Source organism: Ahaetulla prasina, chromosome 1, assembly GCF_028640845.1.
Source record: "Ahaetulla prasina isolate Xishuangbanna chromosome 1, ASM2864084v1, whole genome shotgun sequence".
Taxonomy (NCBI): domain Eukaryota; kingdom Metazoa; phylum Chordata; class Lepidosauria; order Squamata; family Colubridae; genus Ahaetulla; species Ahaetulla prasina.
In genome coordinates, this window is record NC_080539.1 from 367,634,194 (window position 1) to 367,656,981 (window position 22,788).

General features: G+C 46.5%; 1 protein-coding gene across 3 annotated transcripts in view; it reads left to right on the plus strand.

Moving 5' to 3' along the window:
- The first annotated feature begins 1,935 nt into the window (after positions 1 to 1,935).
- MIDN (midnolin) overlaps positions 1,936 to 22,788 on the plus strand; it is a 55,508-nt gene continuing 34,655 nt past the window's right edge. Inside the window, exons 1-5 of one of the 3 annotated variants that reach the window (XM_058163528.1) lie at positions 1,936 to 2,351; positions 17,652 to 17,720; positions 18,513 to 18,739; positions 21,673 to 21,760; positions 21,878 to 21,940. In XM_058163528.1, the coding sequence (XP_058019511.1) occupies positions 18,522 to 18,739; positions 21,673 to 21,760; positions 21,878 to 21,940 (369 nt within the window). In that variant the 5' untranslated portion in view covers positions 1,936 to 2,351; positions 17,652 to 17,720; positions 18,513 to 18,521. Of the gene's footprint in view, positions 2,352 to 17,651; positions 17,758 to 18,512; positions 18,740 to 21,672; positions 21,761 to 21,877; positions 21,941 to 22,788 lie in introns of all 3 variants that reach the window. The other 2 variants (XM_058163526.1, XM_058163527.1) reach the window with 2 other exon arrangements.

A 22,788-nucleotide genomic window follows, 5' to 3' on the forward strand; every position in this document is an offset into this window, starting at 1 on the left:
GCACAAAAATGAGGCCAACAGAATATTAAATTTAATATCATTTCTTTTATACTTGGATTTTGGGCTTCTCTTCTCCTGGATGCTAAAATTCGCATCCTCACTTTTTAATATTTGGGAATTTTTCTAAGAGGTGTTTATAAATATAGGCAGTCCTCCACTTATGATCCGTCATTTAGCAACTGTTTTGAGGTTGTTTGGGCTGTGTGAATTCGTTTGATCCTGGTTTAAGAAATAAACTAAAAGTGGAGGGATGAGCCTCTTCAGGATGCAGCCTAATTTTTGGAAAGAAGTGACCCATTCATCGGAGCAATTGGCAAGACTGCGTAAACTCAGAAATAGCTGCAGCCTTGGATTTTACCCATTCATACAGTCCTTTACTGAGCCACTGAAAGCCTCACATCCTCACTGGCTGCCTTCACACAACCCCCTGCTACACCTATTTACCGCATTAACTCCTTTGGGGATGCACACCGTTGGCTCTGGCCAGAAACTAAGAGCCTGTTGCATAAATACGTCTGCAGCCCACGGGGCCCAGAGCGAGCCTGGAAGCGTTTCCCGGGCTGTTCGGCTCGCCTCTCCCGCTCCCTAATCTCCAAGTCTCGCTTTACGACCCTAATGGGGTCGAGGAAAACCAAGGCTGAGGTGGCCGTTCCGCAAAAGCCCCGTCCGGCGGAGCTGCAAAGGCGTGGGGGAGGAGGGGGAGGGAAGAAAGAGGCGATCGGGTCCCGCCGATGAGCCCGGGGCGATCGCACAGTTTAATCCCCTCCCGTCACTAATATCCCAGCCTCGCTTTGCGACCTTAAAAGGTCGGGGCTGGAGGGGGGGGAGCCTAAGGTTGGCTTGCCATCTGGCAAAAGCTCCGACGGGCGGAGCTGCAAAAGAGAGGGGGGGCGGGAAGAGGAGATCGGGTCCCGCCGCCGTACCCGTGGCTAACCCTAACCCCTAATCTCCAAGTCCCGCTTTGCGACTTTAAGGGGGTCGGGAAAAGCCTAAGTTTGAGCTGGCCATCCCGCAAAAGCCCCGGCGGACGGAGCTTCAAAAGGGAGGGGGAAAAAGGCGATGGGGTCCGGGGCGATCGTGCAGTTTAACCCCACCCCGTCCCCAAATCTCGAAGCCTCGCTTTGCGACCCTAATGGGGTCGGGAAAAGCCACTGCTGAGCTGGCCATCCCGCAAAAGCTCCGGCGGACGGAGCTCCAAAACGGGAGGAAAAGAGGCGATATCGGGTACCCGCCAGCGCGCCCGGGACGATCGCACACCTTACCCCTCCCGCCCCTCGTCTCCAAGCTTCGCTTTGCGACCCTAATAGGTCCGGGAAAGCCTAAGTCTGAGCAAAAGCTCATCCCGCAAAAAGCCCCGGCGGTCGGAACTGCAAAAGTGGCGGTGGGGTGTGTGTGTGTGTTTGTGTGGAGAATAGGCGATCTGCTCCCGTTGCCGAGCCCGGGGCGATCTGAACTTGTCTATCAGAAAGGTCGGCCAGTTCGGCAGTTCGAATCCCTAGTACAGGTCTCCTGCGCGAGAGCAGGGGGTTGGACTAGATGACCTCCAAGGTCCCTTCCAACTCTGTTACTGTTACCCCCCCCCCATCCCACCCCACCCGGGTCGAAGCGCAAGCAGCCTCCCCGGCCCGAGCTCGCCCCTCGCCTCGCTTTTTGCCGCCCGCGACCGCCGGCGAAGTTGGCGGCGTGACGTCAGCGGGCAAATTCCCCCGGTGCTGACTTTGCAGCCTTCGGGAAGAAGCGCTTGCTTGGCCCCATCCATCCTCCCCCCCACTCCCCCGCCTTCTCTTCCCTTGAGTTGGATCTTTTTTTACTCTCTCTCTCTCTCTTTTTCCCTCCCTCCCCACCTCCTCCTCCTCCTCCTCCTTTGCAAGCCCCACCCAGCCTCCTTGTGCGCGTGCGTGCGCTCGGGCGCCCGCACGCGGGCGCGTGTGTGGGATTAAAAAAAAAAAAAAAACTTTTTGGAGCACCTCCCTGAAACATTAAAAAAGCCACCGGGGCTGGCAGCCGGACACCTTTGGCGAACCGGGCAGCGCAGGCGGCGGCTGCTGCTGCTTCTGCTGCTGCTTGCAAAGAGCAAGAGAGCCTCGCCTGCCCTGCCGCCGCCGCCGCTTTCCCACGACCATCGCCCGGGTTTTGCCTCGTCGCCTCCTCCTCCCGTTTGACGGATCTTTTGCCGGCGCTTCAAGAAAAGAGCTCCCCGTCTTTGTCCGGAGCGAGGATACCCTCTTTGATTTCTGCCGACAGGAGGACATTATTATCGGATTGTAGATTGTTCCACTTGATTCGAATTCCGGTTTGGGTTTGGTTTAGGATTCGGGATCGGTCCGGCGGAGAGGCGTCTGACGGCATCGGTGAGTCCCCTTTTTTGGAAGCGTTTCGGAGTTGCCCCCCACCCCCAAAAATAAAGAGACCCGCGGCGGCTCTCGGTCCTGGGAACGCGAGTCTGTCCCTCGCACTTGGGTTTAGCCGGGCTTCGGTTCCCACGTTACGCGGAGGAGACGAGGGGCCAGCTCTGTCCCGTGGGAAGCAAAGAGATCGGGTCGGAACCAGCTGGGCGATCCTTCTTTGATAGGGTAGATGATCGGGAGGGGTCTTTCCTTCCTTCCTTCCTTCCTTCCTTCCTTCCTTCCTTCCTTCCTTCCCTCTGCCCACTGTCAGCAGTTCGATTCTGACCAGCTCAAGGTTGACTCAGCCTTCCATCCTTCCGAGGTGGGTAAAATGAGGACCCAGATTGTTGGGGGCAAGAGGCTGACTCTAAACCGCTTAGAGAGGGCTGTAAAAGCACTGTGAAGCGGTATATAAGTGCTACTCCTTCCTTCCTTCCTTCCTTCCTTCCTTCCTTCCTTCTCTCCCTCTCTCCCTTTCCTCTTTCTTTCTTTCTTTCTTTCTTTCTTTCTTTCTTTCTTTCTTTCTTTCTTTCCTTCCTTCCTTCCTTCCTTCCTTCCTTCCTTCCTTCCTTCTTTCTTTCTTTCCTCCCTCTCTGGCCGAGTTGCGGTCTTTCTTTTTACTTCGGAGTAAAAATCCCACTCAACCCAGGAGAGCCGAGCACTGAGTAGAAGACCCGTCCAAAACTACTTTCCCCAAAGCTGTTTGAAAGCCACAACCTGTATTAGAAGCCCCCTTTATACGTTTAAGAGTAGGGACGCTTCCTCTTGAGTTAGATCTGTTTTGTCCCGCTGAAGACTTGCTGGCCCTACTAGATCGAGAGAGATCCTTGTCACAATAATAATAATAAATCGGGCGGTGCTGGAAGAAGCAGGTTAAAAAATCAAATCAAATCGGATCGGTCATTGGTAATCTTTGTATCTTAGGGTGGCACCTGCCTTGGAGAGTTAGGTCCAGTTTATGGTTCTCGGGGAGGATTCAATCCGGATTAAACAAGCCTAGGCTGTCTCAGGATGTGACCCCCCCATCCTGGGGCTTATTCCCACCGAATTAATATAGAATTAGGTCTTCGAGTTTTGCGGGTGAGAGGGGGAAAAATGTGTGCTGTTTTTTCTCTCCTTTTTTTAATCCAAGAAAGATTCCCTCCCCCCCCTCACTTTTCCACACCCTTTTCCAGGGAAGAAAAAAAAATCAGTACAGTGGCCCAGAAAAATCCCTGTGGACATAAAACAGATGTGGGTTTTCAGAGGCCGATAAGAGCAAGGATGGGCCAGCGTGACCGTGAACGAAGCTTTATGTGTCTCTCCAGCCTTTGGGGGGGGGGGGAAGCATATATATTTTTTGGTCTCAACCAACCAGATGTTCTCTCTGAACCAAACTTTATGGTTTTAACTGGACAACGAAGAAATAATTAGAATAGGTGCCGTGCTTTAATTTAAACAGAATCGGGCCGTACTGGGAAGAGGGGAGGTTGGCATTTTAAGTCCATCTGGCTTGGCTTTTCTTTCTTAGCGCCTTGAATTCTCTCTGGGTGTACCTGTGAACATCTGTAAAGGGTTAGGAAGCCTTTCCTGAATTACTAATTTGCTGTGGGGGGGAAGGAAAGGAAAAAAACTAGAGAAAAGGGCCTGCTCCAGTTAGAACTGAAGAAGCTTCTTGGATGAGAAGTGAAATGTTTTCAAGGAGGGGGAAAAAAAACCCAAGGAAATCCAGTTGCCTTTTTTGGAAAAACACCTTTGGGACAACCATGATCTGGATCAGGGGTCTCCAACCTTGGTAACTTTAAGCCTGGAGGACTTCAACTCCCAGTATTCCCCAGCCAGCTTTGCTGGCTGGGGAAATCTGGGAGTTGAAATCCTCCAGGCTTAAAGTTGCCAAGGTTGGAGATCCCTGATCTGGGATGATTTAAGAATTTCCATAGACTTTTAGCCTGCCTTGAAGGACCTCCCTCAAAAGAGACTCCCTTGGCTTGTGGTATGGATGGCCCTCTTAACTTTTCCAACTCTTCCCAATCCGTTTCTGAATATCGTAAGGACTTTTTCTTTCTTTCTTTCTTTTTTTAACAAAACTCCCCTGTCCTGATTTTTTTGGGGGGGGGGAATATGGGGCATTTATACAAGTCCAAGAGAAGCCAGAAAGATGAGACAGTCCTGTGTTTTTCCTTTCTCCTTTCCTAGCGAGAAAAGCAAGATAACACAGCTTTTGGAAACATACATCTAATATTACCCAGAATGTGATGATATCTGTTGGGGTAGAATCTATGCCTCCCTTTGAGGGAATCCCATTCATTTATCCGACCGCTTTTTTTTTCTTTCCCCTGCCCAAAGACAATGCAAGCACTCTCCCTTGGAGAGGTGGGGCAGCTCCCAGCTTCTGCTCCCATTGATTTTTGCCCACGTCGGCAGGATCTGGCTTAATCCCCATGTCTGGCGCCCACCCTGTCCCCCCCACTTTTCCTTTGTTGCATTGTCAGGTCCTCTTCCATTCATCCTTCTTCCCCCCACCCCCCCACCCCCAAACCCACTTGCAGGAAAAATTGATCCCTGCTCTTCTCCTATCCCACCTTTCTTTTTTCTCTTTCTTTCTCTCTCTCCCACTCCCGTTTTCAGGTTTCCCAGAAACTCCCGTGATATGGTAGGAGTGCAGCGTGGGTGGACCAGAGTCCGATGCCTCCTTCTAAGCAAATAGATTAACGCGCAAACACACACACGCATATTAATTGCGCTATTCTCCCGCATGGCTTCTGACCTAGAGACCTGGGTGTGTGCGGGAGCGTCTTTTGTTTATTCTCTGGTGAAAGGATCTGTACTCTGAACATGCTCAGGGAAAAAACAAAACACGGGGATACTTTATATTCTTCCCCAATCCAGGAGCAGGAAAGAATGAACTTTGTGGACTCGGAACTGGTTCCGATGACGCAGGAGGATCCAATCTGGGTCGGTCACCCACCGGGACCATCCACAGCGAAGTTTTCGCTCTCACTCGGATGTGTGAACTGGGCCCAGTGACCGTCCCAGAATGGATCCTGGAACATTATCCGTATATTTATTTGCCTTCGTTCATGAGGTTTTGAATTCGTGGGCAGGGAGGCCATCTTTCAGCAAACTGCCTCTCTTCTCCTCCTCTTCCTCCTCCTCCTCTTCTTCTCCTCCCCACCTTTAAACCCCCCTCCCCCCCCTTCCATACCGCCCTCCTCTCTGCCTCTGGGCTGGATCTACAGCAGCTTTTCTGTTCCTTCTCCTTCCAGTCACCGCTTCGCCGGCCACCCACTTGGGTGTCCTTGGGGAAGCTCAGGGTGGTTTTGCCTTCCTGATGGAAGAAGCGGGGGGCGGGGGGGGGAAGGCAGTTTGGGTGGTGAGTCCCCCATCTCTCCGAATCCCGGAAGGCGGGGTGGGAGATTGAAGGCATGCTTTGGCGCCGGCGAGAGGAGGAGGCTGCTGGAAGTGGGAAGGTGGCTGAATCCAAAGATGTGTCACTGAAGCATTCAGAAAATTAAACTCGGCCACGCGCAACACCCTGTGCATTGGCAGAGGCTGGGAGGAGGGGAGGTGGGGAGGAAGGAATCTCAGGCCATCAGAGCTTGCCTGCCTGAGTCACCCAGTCCCGAGCTCTTCTTCTCTGCCCGCTTCGTTTGCAATGCCCCAGTTAAAAGGGAGAGGTCTTTCCGTGGGCAAAATGCTGGCTTGTAAGGAGGGCCCAGAACTTCTCTATGGGCGGTGATGGAGGGTGGGAAACTACTGTCCTTTGAGGACTGGGTATTTATTTATTTATTTATTTATTTATTTATTTATTTATTTAATCATATTTTTATACCGCCCTATCTCCCAAGGGACTCAGGGCGGTTTACAGCCAAGTAAAACATACATATAAATACAAGTTAAAACCCCAATTTAAAAAACTTATTAAATACGGCCGAATATTAAAACCACAATAAAATAGTAAAACCCCATTAAAACCAAATTTAAAATTTAAAATTCTAGTCCAGTCCTGCGCAGATAAATAGATGTGTCTTAAGCTCGCGGCGAAAGGTTCGAAGGTCAGGAAGTTGGCGAAGTCCTGGGGGAAGTTCGTTCCAGAGGGTGGGAGCCCCCACAGAAAAGGCCCTTCCCCTGGGCGTCGCCAGCCGGTACTGTCTGGCTGACGGCACCCTGAGGAGTCCCTCCCTGTGAGAGCGTACGGGTCGGTAGGTAGGGATGCATTGCAAAGTAATCCAGATTCCAGATCCAGATTATTTGTTCAGGGTAGGTTGCAGAGGCCAGTAAAAAAAAAAAAACTTATTTTTTTTCCCCCTTGATTCTCAAAAGAATTGTGAATTTGGTGAGGCGCGGGCAAACTTTTGGTCTCTTGGATTATTCCTGCGTGCAGGACCGAGGCATTGTGTCTTTCTCACTCCGTAAACCGTGCGAGTTTGCAGGTCTGGGTTTACGAAGCGGAATCTACCCACATCCCCCAAAACAGATTGATGGAAGGACCCTGGAAAACTCCTGAAATGTTAGCGTTGCTCCTTTTCGTGAAAAGAAGGAAAAAGAAAAAAAAACGGGAATAGCGCTTCGGATTTGCAAATGGCAAAGGGTTTTCTCCTTTCACTTTTTGCCTTTTGCTTTGACATTTCTGCCCCTATTTTGTCCGGAGGGTGGCTTGGGGAGGGGACATACATTCACTCACCCACCCATCGTTCAACTGCTTACTAGGGTTCTGTAGACCAGAAAGCCTGTAGCTGACTTTTATTTTTCCTTGGTTTGAAAATAAATCACCTTGCAGGCTTACGTTGCTGGTGCGGAAGGGGTGTGAGCTTGCAGCCCTGTCCATCCCATCTCACTTGGAAAAAATGCAGCGGGGCTGGAAAATTTCCAGTCTAGTTTTGCAGGGCCCCCCCCGGGGAACGGCATGCAGGCCTTTTGAAATTTTGAACTGGGACGCTTTCTACTTTTTCCTTTACAAGCAGGAGTAGTGGGTGCTTGGTGCTCCCACTGGGGGCCTTCGGATGAGACGCGGAAGGCCCTGCTTCAAAAGGAAGGGGAGGGGAGAGGAGGGGAATGCCCTCCGTGAGAGATTATGTTGAATTAAAAAGTCAGCTGCAATTAATACGCCCTCCAAACACACAACCCAGACACGTTGAATCCTGTTCTTTTCCTGACCAGTTGAAACTTAGAAGGTTAGCTTGGTGGCAGAAGCCTCCAAGCTTTGGGGTATCCCAAACACTGAAAAAAGACATAAAACCTTTGATTGCCCTAAATCAGGGGTCTGCAAACTTGGCTCTTTTAAGACTTGTGGACTTCAACTCCCAGAGTTCCTCAGCCAGCTGGCTGAGGAACTCTGGGAGTTGAAGTCCACAAGTTTTAAAAGAGCCAAGTTTGCAGACCCCTGCCCTAAGTTTGCCTTTTATGCAAATGAAGGAGGAATAATATTTAGTTGTTATTGACCCTTTGGCCTTGGAGGGTGTCCCTTTAATGGCACATTTCCCTTCCTGTGCCACTTTGGGGAAGGGAGGGACCTCACACAACCAAAGACAGCAGTGGCTAAACCGCAGGTAGTGGTAGACCGTGACTTACAACCCCAATTGGTACTAGAATAGAATAGAATAGAATTTTTTATTGGCCAAGTGTGATTGGACACACAAGGAATTTGTCTTTGGTGCATACGCTCTCAGTGTACATAAAAGAAAAGATACGTTCATCAAGGTACAACACTTACAACACAAATGATGGTCAATAGATCAATATAAATCATACGGATTACCAGCAACAAAGTTACAGTCATACAGTCATAAGTGGAAAGAGATTGGTGATAGGAACGATGAGAAGATTAATAGTAATGCAGACTTAGTAAATAGTTTGACAGTGTTGAGGGAATTATTTGTTTAGCAGAGTGATGGCCTTCGGGGAAAAACTGTTCTTGTGTCTAGTTTTCTGGTGTGCAGTACTAGAATTCCCATTGCTAAGCAAGGCGGTTGTTAAGGGAATCACACCCGATTTACAACCTTCCCTTCCCCCCAGTTATTAAGTGAATCATTGTGGTTGTTAAGTGAACCTTGCGGTCATTAAGCAAAGCCAGCTTTTCAAACTCTATTGCAGGGGTCACCAACCTTTCGGACCTCAGGGACCACTAAATTCATAATTTTAAATCCTGCGGACCACTAATATGAATTTTTTAAAAAGATAAATAGTATTTAGTGCAATATAAAAATGCAAATAATTTTTCTATGGACCACCAAAATTTTCTCGTGGACCACCAGTGGTCCACGGACCACTGGTTGGTGACCACTGCTCTATTGAGTTCCCTTGTTTTGGAAGCCAGCACAGAGAGAGTGATCACGTGACCTCGTGCGGTTAAATACATACCGGTTTCCAAGCGCTCGAATTTTGATCACGCATTTGTGGGGAATGCTGCGACGGTTGTAAGCGTGAGGAGTGGTCCGAAGTCCTTTTTTTCCCCCCCCAATGGCTTGGAACTTTGTACGGTTGCTGAACTGATGTTTTTTGCAAGTCTAGGATTGCCTGTATCTTTCCAGAGCTAGAGGACTGCTATAAACAAGAACAGTTGGATGTTTTCATCGAAGATTGGTTAGCGGGAATGCTCTTTGCACAGGGACAGAGAAAAGAGAAAATATTTCTGCCTCTCCCGAAATTTGAAGTGAAGTTTCTTCAACCCCACCATCGGAGCTCCAAAGCCCACCCTGGCCTCACTGAGGTCTTTCAGACAAACCGGCAGGAAAGGTTGCAGTTTAACATGGGTGCAGCCCCTCCTGAGCCCTCCAGAAAATAAGTTTTCAAGAAGAGCTTCTCTCCTCGACCTCCCACCCCCATCCTATCCTGCCATCCTCAAAACCAGGGGTCTCCAACCTTGGCAACTTTAAGCCTGGTGGACTTCAACTTCCAGAAAGCCCCAGCCAGCAAAGCTGGCTGGGGCATTCTGGGAGTTGAAGTCCTCCAGGCTTAAAGTTGCCAAGGTTGGAGACCCCTGCTCAAAACCATTCACCTCCTTGGATTCTCTCTTCTTTCGCTCAATCCTATTGTTCCCTGACTATTTGAGTTTCTCCCAGCAGAGGGCGCTCTTGCTTTGCTGACTCATTCTTCACAATACCCCCTTTTGGCTTCCCCACACCTTAAAGCGGCGGTACATAATACAGAACATCTGTAGTCCGATTAGCGCAGAAAGCAGGCCGAAGCCTTATAGCAGTGTGGCTCAGTCTTGGCAATTTTTTAAGAGATGGGGACTTCAACCCCCAGAATCACCTGGCCCTGAATTGACTGGGTAGCTGGGCGTTCTGGGGAATTCTGGGAGTTGAAGTCCCCACCTCTCAAAAGTTCCCAAAGTGGATAAAGCATTCCCCTATTGGCTTTTTGCAATAAAAACAGAATCAGTCCCTTAAGACCAGGGATGTCCAAACTTGGCCCTTTGAAGAGTGGTGGACTTCAACTCCCAGAATTCCCCAGCCAGCAACTTGCTCATATTTATAGTTCGTGCTGGCTGGGGAATTCTGGGAGTTGAAGTCCACTACTCTTCAAGGGGCCAAGTTTGAACACCCCTGCCTTAGATGTACCAGCAGTGATGATGTAACCTAGTTTGGTAATGAACTGTCTGCAAGAAAACAACCAAGTTCAGAGGGCACCAAGAATCCAACTTTCCATACATAATTATTTCTATCTGTATCCCCTACATTGTTTTCCTCCCCCACCTCTTCTGCTATTATTCTCCACACAGCCCAAAATCTTTCAAGATAATCTGAAGTTGGTCTATAACAGGGCTCTCCAACCTTGGCAACTTTAAGACTTGTGGACTTCAACGCCCAGAGGAATTCTGGGAGTTGAAGTCCACAAGTCTTAAAGTTGCCAAGGTTGGAGACCCCTGGTCTATAATCCATCTGTTGTTATTTTTTTCTTGCTTAGCTTTTAACATTCGCAAGACTATTGTTTTTACCACGTGATGACTTGTCTAGAAAGCCTTTGACAAGATAACAATCTCTTGGAGGTGATCTGATCCACACATCACTTTTAAGCAGGAACTGAACAAACCACAGTATGACTTACTATAAAACAGGAATCTAGCTATGGTTTCCTTGGTCTCTTGTTTTAAGTCTGCATAGATTGTTGGGGGCAATATGCTGACTCTGTAAACCACTTAGTGTAAAACATTAAAGAAGCAGTATATAAGTCTAAGCGTTAGTGCTATTTCTGATTTTAATCAGAATTGTACGTTAGGCATTCAGTTCAAAGAATTTTCCCTGATATCTTCAAGGCATTTTCTCACTGATTCAGTTCAGTTTGGGGTTGCGGGTTAGTCTTCAGATACTTGGTCACGCGGCGGATAATAAAAACTTCCCAAATCATAAATGAAGCATCAGCCCTATCTCCAGTCATCAAGAACTCATGGCCGCTTCATATTTTCTGATAGTCTTTTGCTCACGTTGCTATCACATTGAATACATCATGCCAGGGCAATGGGTTAAGCCGTGATCTGTTAAAAATTATGGCCTGCTGAAAAAAAATAGCTAGATTCACGCCTCATACCACGCCAGTCTTTCTCAAACCTTGGCGGCTTGAAGATGTGTGGATTTCGACTCCTAGAATTCTGGGAGCTGAAATCCACGTTAACTACAACCTGCCCCACGGTTGAGAAACACCGCAGTAAGCTGTCAGTCATGGTTTACAAATGATTGTAATTCATTTTCAGCTCATAATTATGCTAAATCAGGACACAGCAAACCACAATATGCTAAGAAGCTTAACTGGTTGATTGACCACGCAGCTGCACTTCCACCCCATCTTAAACATGGTTAGCATTCCTCTTGGTTAACTTTTGCTAACTAGCCAGTATGCCAGTTTCAATCGGAGTAGAGTTGGAAGGGACCTTAGAGGTCTTCTAGCCCAACCTTCTGCTCAAGCAGGAGACCCTATGTCATTTCAGACAGGTGGCTGTCCAGTCTTTTCATAAAAGCCTCCAGTTGATGAAGCACCCACGATTTCTGGTGGCAAGCTGTTCCACTGGTTAATTCTTCTCACTGTTAGAAAGTTTCTCCTTAATTCCAGGTTACTTCTCTCCTTGATTCATTTCCGTCCATTGTTTCTTGTCCTGCCTTCTGGTGCTTTGGAGAATAATTTGACCCCCTCTTCTTTGTGGCAGCCCCTCAAATACTGGAATACTGCTATCACGTTACCCCTAATCCTTCTTTTCTCTAGACTGGCCATATCCAATTCCTGCAACCCTTCTTCATATATATCCGTGCCTTGTTTTCACTCCTTGATACCCCCTAAAAAGGAAGCTGAAATAACAATAAAGTCAGGCCATTTCCCCTCGTTTTTTGTTTTTTTTACCCCATGGGCACAGAGTAGGAGGGTGAATTTTGATTCACGACCGCAAGTGTGAGAACGGGTTGTAGTCACTTTTTTTAGTGGCATTGTAACTTTGAATTCACTAAACGTATGGTTGCAAGTCGAGGACTACCTATAGCTCACCAGAGCACGAGAATACGTGCTATGAGCCAGGTGTCCGTTTTTTATGCGAGATTTGGCGGTTGAATGCAGTGGTGGGTTTCAAATTTTTTTACTACCGGTTCTGTGGGCGTGGCAGGAGAAGGTTACTGCAAACTCCCCATTCCCTCCCGATCAGTTGGGACTCGATGGGGGTGGGGCCAGTCAGAATTTTTACTACCGGTTTTCCGAACTACTCAAAATTTTCGCTACCGGTTCTCCAGTACTAGTCAGAACCTGCTGAAACCCATCTTTGTTGAATGCCCTTTTTTTGTGTAGAGACGAAAGAGCGAGCGGGAAAATTCTGTTTCCCCCAGAATTTTTATTTGGTTAGGGCCCTGGGAATTTTTTTTAAACTCAGAGTCTTAAGTTAACTGAGAGTCGCTCAAAGTTGTTTCAAACTGCGGCAAATAAATTAGATAATCATTTTTTTAAAAAAACAAACCAGGTGTTTGTATTTGCATCTTTGTTTGCAAGGGAAGTGAGAACCAGGAAGATAAATCACTTCCCCTCTGGAGTGACCAACCCACTTAGGTATGTCCTCGGAATATGATTGGCACAAGGGCCAAATTATGTGGCTGGACTGGTCAGAAGCCAGGGTGTTGTCCTTCTGGTTGCCAGGCTTGGCAGGGAGATTTCTAGCTGGATCCTGTTTTTTTTTTTCCTGCCGTTCGCTCCCCAAGGCCAGGAACCACGGCTGAAACCTTGCAAACTAAGGGACAGCGCAAGCGATTAGAACATAGAGTCGTAGGGCTGGAAGGGACCTTAGAGGTCTTCTAGTCCAACCCAGTGGTGAAATCCAATTTTTTTTACTACCGGTTCTGTGGCCGTGGCTTGGTGGGCCGTGGCAGGGGAAGGATACTGCAAAATCCCCGTTCCCACCCCACTCCAGGGGAAGGATATTGCAAAATATCCATTCCCTCCCCATTCCTGGGGGAAGGATACTGCAAAATATCCATTCCTGCCTCACTCCAGGGGAAGAATATTGCAAAATCTCCATTCCCTCCCCACTCCAGGGGGAAGGATACTGCAAAATCTCCATTCCCTCCCCACTCCAGGTGGAAGGATACTGCAAAATCTCCATTCCCTCCCCATTCCTTGGGGGAAGGATACTGCAAAATCTCCATTCCCACCCCACCCTGGGGCCAGCCAGAGGTGGCATTTGCCGGTTCTCTGAACTACTCAAAATTTCTGCTACCGGTTCTCCACAACCTGCTGGATTTCACCCCTGGTCCAACTGCCTGCTCAGTCAATATATCCTTTTCCTTCTTGGGTAAACCGTCGCTCTCGATGGACCTCCTTGCAAAGACACAAAGACCTGGGAAGGTGGCGAGCACCACTTCTAAACCAGGGTTTGCTTAATTATGGTTTGTTGAAACCGTAGTCTGCCCACCATGCTTGATTCAAAACCATAGAGCAGCATCCAAACTTTGGGGGATTATGATCAGCCTGCCAAGTATAAGGCTGAAACATCATATTGTGTCGTTGTTTCTCAAACCTTGATCAAATAGAAATAGAAATATAACAGAATGAGTTGGAAGGGACCTTGGAGGTCTTCTAGTCCAGCCTTCTGCCTCAAGCAGGAGAGCCTATTCCAGTTTAGATAAGTGACTGTCTAGAACAGGGGTCTCCAACCTTGGTCCCTTTAAGACTTGTGGACTTCAACTCCCAGAGTCCACAGACTCCCAGAGCTTTGCTGGCTGAGGAACTCTGGGAGTTGAAGTCCACAAGTCTTAAAGGGACCAAGGTTGGAGACCTCTGGTCTAGAAGACTGTTCTCTAAAACCTCCAGAGATGAAGCACCCACGATTTCTGGTGGCAAGCTGTTCCACTGGTTGATTGTCTTCACTGTTAGGAAGTTTCTCCTTAATTCCAGCTTGCTTCTCTCCTTGGTTAGTTTCCAACCATTGTTTCTTGTCCTGCCCTCTGATGCGTTGGAGAATAGGTTGAGCCTGTCCTCTTGGTGGCAGCCCCTCAAATACTTCTGGATGTGGAGGGAAGAATTTGGAAGAGTTTAAATCCTGACATGTCTGGATGTGAGAACCCAAGAAAGCGGATTATGGCACCAGTGATTTTTATTTTTTTTTCTTCCTGTTTGTGACACCGAAGAACTATACTATTTGAACATTTTTCTCCAGACAGATGGGATTTTTTTACTTTTGCTGGTGTTAAAGAAGCTGAGCATGCAAGCCATTTCTGCCTGTTTCCTGCCTTCTCCAAAGGGAATTTAGATTTTTTTTAAAATTTCCAGTTCTTGTTCACCACCTGAGCAAACAGTTTTGGGGATGCAGTGAAGTTGGGGGGGGGTGCTCTGTTTGGTGGGTTTGTGTATTAGGAAACTAAGAAAAGAATTCTCTTATTCTTGATGTGCTGAGCAAAAAAAAAAGGTATATTGAAACTCAGGTTTAGAGGTTTTTATCATCAGTGCCTTGTATATGCTGGCCAATCTAGACAGTTGGCCTATCTATCAGAATAGAGCTGGAAAGGGCACCTTGGAGGTCTTCTAGCCCAACCCTTTGCTCAGGCAGGAGACCCTACACAATTTGAGACAAGTAGCTGTCCAGTCTCTTCTTGAAAACCTCCAGCGATGAAGCACCTACAACTTCTAGTGGCAAGCTGTTCCACTGGTTAATTGTTCTCACCGTTAGGAAGTTTCTCCTCAATTCTAGGTTGCTTCTCACCTTGATTTAGTTTCTATCCATTGTTTCTTGTTTTGCCTTTTGGTGCTTTGGAAAATAAGTTGGAAACCCCCCCCTCTTTTTTGTAGCAGCCCCTCAAATACTGGAATACTACCTATTTCCTCCCCTCCCCCAAATAAGATAGGGTAGGGGCAGAAAGCAATCACAGAAGCCTCAAATATCATGGGTCTGATCTGTGTGACATAGTCGGTCAGTTCCGAATGGCTAGATGCCTACTGTAAAATCACAATCTACATAGGTAGTCCTCAACTTACGACACTTGGCACCAGAATTTCCATTGCTAAAGTCAGGCTATTGTTAAGTGAGCTGCGCCCCAATTTTACCACCTTTTTGCCAAAGTTGTTAAGCAAAATGATGCCGTTGTTATTGAATTCACATGGTCATTAAGCGAATCTGGCATCCCCCACTGACTTTGCGTGTCCGAAACCCACCAGAAAGGTCACAAATGATCACATGACCTCAGGATGCTATAACCATGTCATTACATGCCCCATGCCAAGTGCCTGGTTTTTTTGATCATGTGACCATGGCGATGCTGGGGGGGGGGTCATAAGTGTGAGGACCAGTTATAAGTTCCTTTTTTCACAGTGCCATAGATAACTTCAGTCACTAAGCGAATGGTGGTAAGTTGAGGATTACCTGTAAATTGTATCCCTATGCTATACAAAGCTATCTACCCTACAAATTATGCCTCTCAGGTGTGAAGCATTTCTAGTTATCCAAAGAAAAGCGAGATTACTACAGAACAAGGAGTACAGGGTTTGTGTTTTTCTCATCCGTCTTTTAAAAAAAAACACATTTAATGAGACTTCGATCAATTGAAATCCTTTGGGATTTTGTATTAATTGCTTAATTGTAGCCTAGGACTATCATTAAGTGTTGTATCATTAAGTGTTAAATTTGTACCCTATGACTATCATTAAGTGTTGTAAGAGTTGTCCCTTGATGAAGGTATCTTTTATGTACACTGAGAGCTTATGCACCAAGGACAAATTCCTTGTGCGTCCAACCACACTTGGCCAATAAAGAATTCTATTCTATTCTATTAATTCTATCGTGACTAACAACATGCTAACTATTTGGGTTGCCCCATTCAAGTTTTTAGCCCCGCCTGTTCCTTACCAACACCCCCCACCCCCCCACCCCGACAATTAGCCTGCTCAAGTTATCTGGTTGATTCCTGCCCGTTTTTACGCCTCTTTTACGCCCAGACAGATAGTGTGGAGGTAGGAAACATAAATAGGGGTCACATTTACTTTTGAGTAAGCTCTGGGGAACAGTCAAAGCTCCTTCCCCGAGAAGAAGGGGCGAGTAAATAGCCCAGCATTTGTTTCAGCTGAAAGAAGAATCAATCCTAACAGCCAAAGAATAGAATAGAATAAAATAGAATAGAATAGAATAGGGAATAAGGAATAAGGGTAGAGTAGAGTAGAATAGAATAAGGAATAAGAGTATTTTTTTATTTTTTATTTATTTACATTTATTTACATTTATATCCCGCCCTTCTCCGAAGACTCAGGGCGGCATACATTGTGTAAGGCAATAGTCTCATTCTATTTGTATATTTATATACAAAGTCAACTTATTGCCCCCCCAACAATCTGGGTCCTCATTTTACCTACCTTATAAAGGATAGAAGGCTGAGTCAACCTTGGGCCTGGTGGGACTCGAGCCTGCAGTAATTGCAAGCAGCTGTGTTTAATAACAGGCTTCTTACAGCCTGAGCTACACCGCGGCCCAAGAGAGATAGAATAGAATAGAATAGAATAGAATAGAATAGAATAGAATAGAATAGAATAGAATAAGGAATAAGAGTAGAGATAGAATAGAATAGAATAAGGAATAAGAGTAGAGATAGAATAGAATAGAATAGAATAGAATAGAATAGAATAGAATAGAATAAGGAATAAGAGTAGAGATAGAATAGAATAGAATAGAATAGAATAGAATAGAATAGAATAGAATAGAATAGAATAGAATAGAATAGAATAAGGAATAAGAGTAGAGATAGACTAGACTAGACTAGAATTCTTTATTGGCCAAACGCGATTGGACCCACAAGGAATTTGTCTTAGTGCATACGCTCTCAGTGTACATAAAAGAAAAGATACCTTCATCAAGGTACTCTTAATGATAGTCATACGGAACAAATTTAACACTTAATGATACAACACTTAATGATAGTCATAGGCTACAATTAAGCAATCAGGAAACAATATCAGTATAAATCATAAGAAATCCCAAATGAAATCCCGCCTTAAAAAGAATACATGCAAAAGCTACGGCAGCGTTTCTTAAAAAAACACGATTTTTTTTTTGGGGGGGGGGGGGGGAAAGCCAAACAATTTAAATTAAGAAAGCCGAATTGTGACGTTTTGAATCAACCCTCCTGCTGCCTCTTTTAATTGCATTTCTCCCCCCCCCCCACCCTCCGCACCCCGAATTGCGATCCCTCCGTTTTTCTATAGTCTACGCATCTTCTCCGTCTGGATGAAAAGAAGAAAAAAACAAAACTCCCAAACGCCGTATCGTTCCCTTTTTCTTTTTCTTTTTTTTATCAAGCTCTTTGTTGTAGAAATAATACATCATGAATGGCCCTTTAAAAAAAAAAAAAAAAGAGCCGGGGGGGGGAAGGCGGAGGGCGAGGAAATACGGGGGCTGGCTTCGCAGAAGCGTGTGGGCGGAGGAAAAAACTCCATTCTGGCACTCAAAGCCCCGCCCACTCTTGCTTGATCGCTGGCGGGGCGCGCGGGGGGGGGGGAGGAGAGAAGAGGCGGCGAGGCGAAGCATCCGGTCTCCTTCCACGTGGGGGCAGAGCCGCGAAGCGACGCCCATTGGTCGGCCGGGCTGGCGTCTGAGCGGGGAGGAGAGCTCCGATTGGCTGCGGCGGGGCTGGCTGGCTTTCTGGCCGAGAGAGAGAGAGAGAGAGAGAGAGAAAAAGGAGTAAAGAATGAATGGGGAGGGGGAAAGTCGCTCCGCCCATTTAGAACGTTGATACATTCTAACTTTTTTTTTTCTCCTCCTCCTCCTCCTTCTTCTCCTCCTCCGCCTCTTTCATCTCCCCTCCCTTCGCCTGTGTCTTCCCGGCACTGGGTTAGTTTCACACCAGACTCCGGCAGCGGCAGCAGCAGCGGCGCGGCGGCGGGAGCCGGCTGCTTCGCTGCTCGGTGGGTGCGTGCGTTTGGCCACGGGTTCAAAGCCCAGGTGGGGAAGCCAAGCTAGCCCGGCGCGGGTCTTGCTTTTCTTTTCTTTCCTCCTTTGGGTTTTTTTTTTTTCCTTCCCCCCCCCCCCCCGATTATTATTATTATTTATTTTTTTAAACCTCCCCTGCTGCATTTCGGTTAAGAAGGTAGATAGATAGATAGTATTATTTGGGTGTGGGTGGGATGGAGTTGGGGGCGGGGAAATCTAGGAGAACCCGTTATCCTTTTTTTTTTTTTTTGTCCCTCTTAAGAATCCGGGGTTGGAGGAGGAATAAGTGAGCTTTCGGGACGAGAGGGGGGAAGAGGGGTCGTGAAAGGACAAAAGACGCCCCTTTCCCCTTCTCCGCGATCTCTGCGCAAGGAGACTTGGCGGAGCGGAACTTTAATTTAAAAAAAAAAAAAAGAGGGAGAGAGATCCGAAGACCTTAGTTGTACTTGAATTTGCGGCCGGCCGAGGGAGGCGGAGGAAGGATGGGGGTGGGTGGGTGAGAGAGAGAGAGAGAGAAAAAAAAAAGAAGGGAGAGAGAAAGAAAGAAAGAAGAGAGAGAGAGAAAGAAAGAAAGAAAGAAGAGAGAGACTGAAAGAAGAGAGGGAGAGGGAGAGAGGAGACGGAGTCGGTCGCTCAGGGTCGTGTAAGCGCGGCGGGGGGAAACGGCCCTCCTTTGTCTGCGGGGCAGCCTCGTCTACCAGCTTCGTGGCCTCATCTCTGCCTCCTCCTCCTCCTTCCCCCCTTTCCTCCCTCCCCCCCCAACCCAGGTGAATCGAATGGACCACCAACCCACCCCCAGGAGCTGCAGCCGGGGACCCCCAGCCTGCGACACCGTCCAGAGTGACCCTCCTATGAATGTTTTCATTCACACGACCACCGGGGCCCGGTATGAGCTCTCTCTCCCCGTGGAAGAGACGGTGGAAGGTCTGAAGAGGAGGCTGTCTCAGAGGCTTAAAGTCCCCAAGGAGCGGCTGGCTCTCTTGCATAAAGAAAGGTATTCACTCTTCTGTCTCTGCCTTGTGGGTGTCTCTTTATTTTTCTCTCTCTGTGTGGAATCTTTCATGCATTTCTCACCCTTTGGAAATAAAGACCTTTTTTGGGGGGGGGGTGTTAGAAGATAGTGGGAAGTCAGCATTTTAACCTGTTTCTTTCTTTCTTTTTCCTTTTTAAATTGGGAGAGACCTTAATTAAAAGCTGTTTTTAGCTGCTTTTAGCACCTGGTGGGGGGGAGACTCTCTTTGAGGTTTCGGGTGAGATTCGGGCAATATTCCGGGCTTTTTCTGGGTGTTTTGGAACAGCAGCCTACCAAACTTCCCGCGAAGTGTATGGAGAAAAGTAGAACATATAACAATCTCTAGGCTACACTCCTGCAACTAACTGCCTTCAACTTTTTCTTGGGGATTGCGGGTGAACGCCTGCAGAAACCTTGGTGCATGCCTGTCATTATATATCTTTTCTTTTTTCTTTACCCCCCCCCCCAAAAATGTTGGAAATATGCTAATTGTGGAATACCGTTTAGATAAGAATCCATGTATCTCTACAGAATAGAATAGAATTTTTTATTGGCCAAGTGTGATTGGTGCATATGCTCTCATTGTACATAAAAGAAAAGATACCTTCATCAAGGTACAACATTTACAACACAATTGACGGTCAATATCTCAATGTAAATCATAAGGATTACCAGCAACAAAGTTACAGTCATACAGTCATAAGTGGAAAGAGATTGGTGATGGGAACGATGAGAAGATTAATAGTAGTGCAGATTTAGTAAATAGTTTGACAGTGTTGAGGGAATTATTTGTTTAGCAGAGTGATAGAGAGAGAGGGAGGGAGGGAGGGTTGCGGTAGGATTCATTTTTGACACCCAGGCATATATCATAAAATAGCCAGAGGGAGTTTATATGGAGGACTTAGGCAGAAGAGAAAAAAATATAGCTTGAACCTCTTTTGTGGAGGGTTCTGCAAAATACCTTATTCCTCCATTTATTCCCTTGTTTAAAAAAAACATCCAAACAAACCTCAGAAGGCGTTTGTAAAGAGTGGCGTGTAGCCCCCCCTCCCCATAAATAACATGCTGAGTAGTCTTAATTGGCAAGAGTTGGCACTCCCCTTCCCATTCAACCTCCCCCTAACCCCCCCACCTCCACTCTTTCTCACTGCTGGGGAAGAAATATTAATATCTATTGATCCGGATCTCAGGGTCAGAATTTGCGCTGGCAGCTTTGCTGAAGATGAAGGAAGAGAGGAAGGCTAGGAAAATAAAGACAATCCTCTTTAAGCAAGCCCTTCCCTCCCCCCGCCTCCCTCCCTCCAAAAAAAAAAAAGAAATTTATTGGGGCTTCCGATTCCCTTTCTGTCCTCTTGTCTCCTTTCCCTTGGAGGTGTCCTTTGTTCTGAAGGTTGAATTTGGGTAGCGTGCAAGTGCATAGAGAGAAATTGCCCACCTACACACACATTCACGCTTGCATGCACACGGGTGCAGGCCACCTCTTACATAGACCTTCTAACTGCTTTTTTTTTAAATAAATAAAACATTTCCTGGGGGGGGGGTGGAATCTCTAGAGAAATCTTGGAGGCACAGAGGCGGCTAGCTGGGGCTGACTTGAATATCCTTTGTGAGGTGGAGTGGGGGGGAAAGAGGGAAGGGTTTGGTTTGAGGGTGGGGGAGGACAGGGCTATCTGGAGTGTCTGAGCCACTCTCTTTGTTTAAGTAAATCCACCCCCCCCTTTAGCTTTGTTAGCAGCGAATGCAGAACTGATCAGTCCTTAAGATGCAAAATAGCCTTGTCTTTGTACAATCCACTCTCTTGGCTGCACTAGGGCCCCAAAATCTTCCAAGCCCCCCCCACACTTCCTTTACTCCTTTTCCCAGCCCTCTGAGCTTATGACCCTAAAAGAAGATCTAAAATCTTATCAAATCTAGCTTTTTTTTTTTAATAAAAAAAAATGAAGTCATTTTAATCTCCCAGCCTTTCTGGCGATTAAGAAGTTCAAAGTTATCAGTACACAGCTTTTTAGGGAAATATTCTGATTTTTGGAATAATGGTAAACGATGAGCCGGGTTCCGGGGTTTTTTTTTTTTTTTTTTAATCGGGGATCTGTTCCCAAAGCTGTCTTCCCCACCATCCTTTTAGAGAGAATCAGAGTGGAAAAATTAAAATAAAATCCACCCACCTTCAAGCCTCTTTCTTCTAGACCCTCCACCCACCCAATAACCACCAAAAATATTCAATAGCTCCTGATGGGATTCTTTATCTGATTTTTCTCCCCCACTCCCTCTTTTTTTTTAACCTTCCTTAGCTTCCCAGATCTGTCAATTGGATTGTCTGGAACTGGTAGTCAGTTAGAAAAAGCAAGGGATCTCCCCCCCCCCCCATCTTGGAGAAATGCCTGCAGAATCACAGCCCTTCTCTCTCCTGGGGGCAGCAGAGGGAAGAGACAGACTTATAATATTATGTTTACATAAGGAGAGGAAAGTGGAGCGCCTGTTTGGTGGGAGGGAGAAAATGAAAAATTAAAAAAAAGAGAGAGATCTCTTGGTGGCTGCCTCTTTATTAGAGATCAGAAGAACTAATTTTGGCCCCGGGAAACCATTTTAATAATAATAAAAGCAACAGCAGCCCTCTATTTATTTATTTATTTATTTATTTATTTATTTATTTATTTATTTATTTATTTATTTATTTATTTATTTATTTTAATCACAACCTCCTTAGCAACCCCATGCTGTTTGTTTGTTGGTTTTTGTTTTCTTTTCCTTTTCCTGCCTTTATAGCAGTTGCAGTTCTTTAAAAATGTTTGAGGAAGTGTTTTTTGTTTTTTGGGGTTTTTTTTGGGCATTGGTGTGGCTCCTTCTGACCTTGTAAACTTAAAAGTCTTCACTTTTTTTTTCTTTCCTGTTCCTTGCTTTTCCAATTCCTCCAGTCGTCTGAATTCAGGCAAGCTGCAAGATTTGGGGGTCGGAGAAGGGAGCAAGCTGACTTTGGTACCCACGGTGGAAGCTGGCTTGATGGTAAGTTGTTTTTGGGGGTGTTTTTTTTTTAGCCCTCTAGGGGCTTAAAAAGGTCACTCGGGGGGGGGGGGCAGGAAATTCAGAAACCTAAACTTCCTCTCTTCTCTTCTTCCACAGTCTCAAGCATCTAGGCCAGAACAGTCGGTGATGCAAGCATTAGAAAGTTTAACTGAAACTCAGGTAAGATGCGACTCAGGTAGATACCGATAAATTGTCTGTTCTCTTTTTTAAAGACTCTTGTTTGGGCCAATTCTTCCATGTTTAAGAGAAAGAGAGATGCAGGAGTCCCTACAAAAAAAAGATCCCAGAACTCCCAGAACTCCAGCAGCTGAAGTTGAGCAACACTGCTGTAGAAGTTTGGACTACAATTCCTAGGAGTCCCAAGTAGTTTGGCACCTCAGGCCACAAAGCAAAACATTGAGAGGACACCAGGATTGGTTCCTCTTAGTCTAAATTTGTCAGAAACAAAGCAAAATGATCTCTTGTCAAGATTCTAGTCCATGGGAAGATTGGTGGGTTTAGCCCATTTCCCTTCTATCTAAGTAGTTGCTCTTCTCTTGTATTTATTATTCAGTTCTGTTATACTTTTATTTATTATTATAATAGTAATAAAAAAAACCTATCCTCTACTTGATACTCTAGTTCAGGGGTGTCCAAATTTTAAGACTTCTGGACTTCAACTCCCAGAATTCCTCAGCCAGCAAAGCTTGTGGACTTGGCGACTTGTGGACTTCAACTCCCAGAATTCCTCAGCCAGCTTTGCCAGGAGTTGAAGTCCACAAGTCTTAAAGTTGCCAAGTTTGAACACCCCTGCCCTAGTTGTATGCCAAGAGTTTCTAGAATTCCCCAGGTAGCGTGCTAAGAGAGGAACTCTGGGAGTTGTAGTAAGAGAGCAGGCCCGTTGAGTTGGTTGTCTCCTCCATGCTAGTTGAGTGCTTTAAGTTTTTGGCTGGGTTCTTGCGCTCTCTATTTGGGGAGCCCAGGGTGCTCTAATTCTGTTTTGATTCTCCTTTGCAGAACTGTAGACA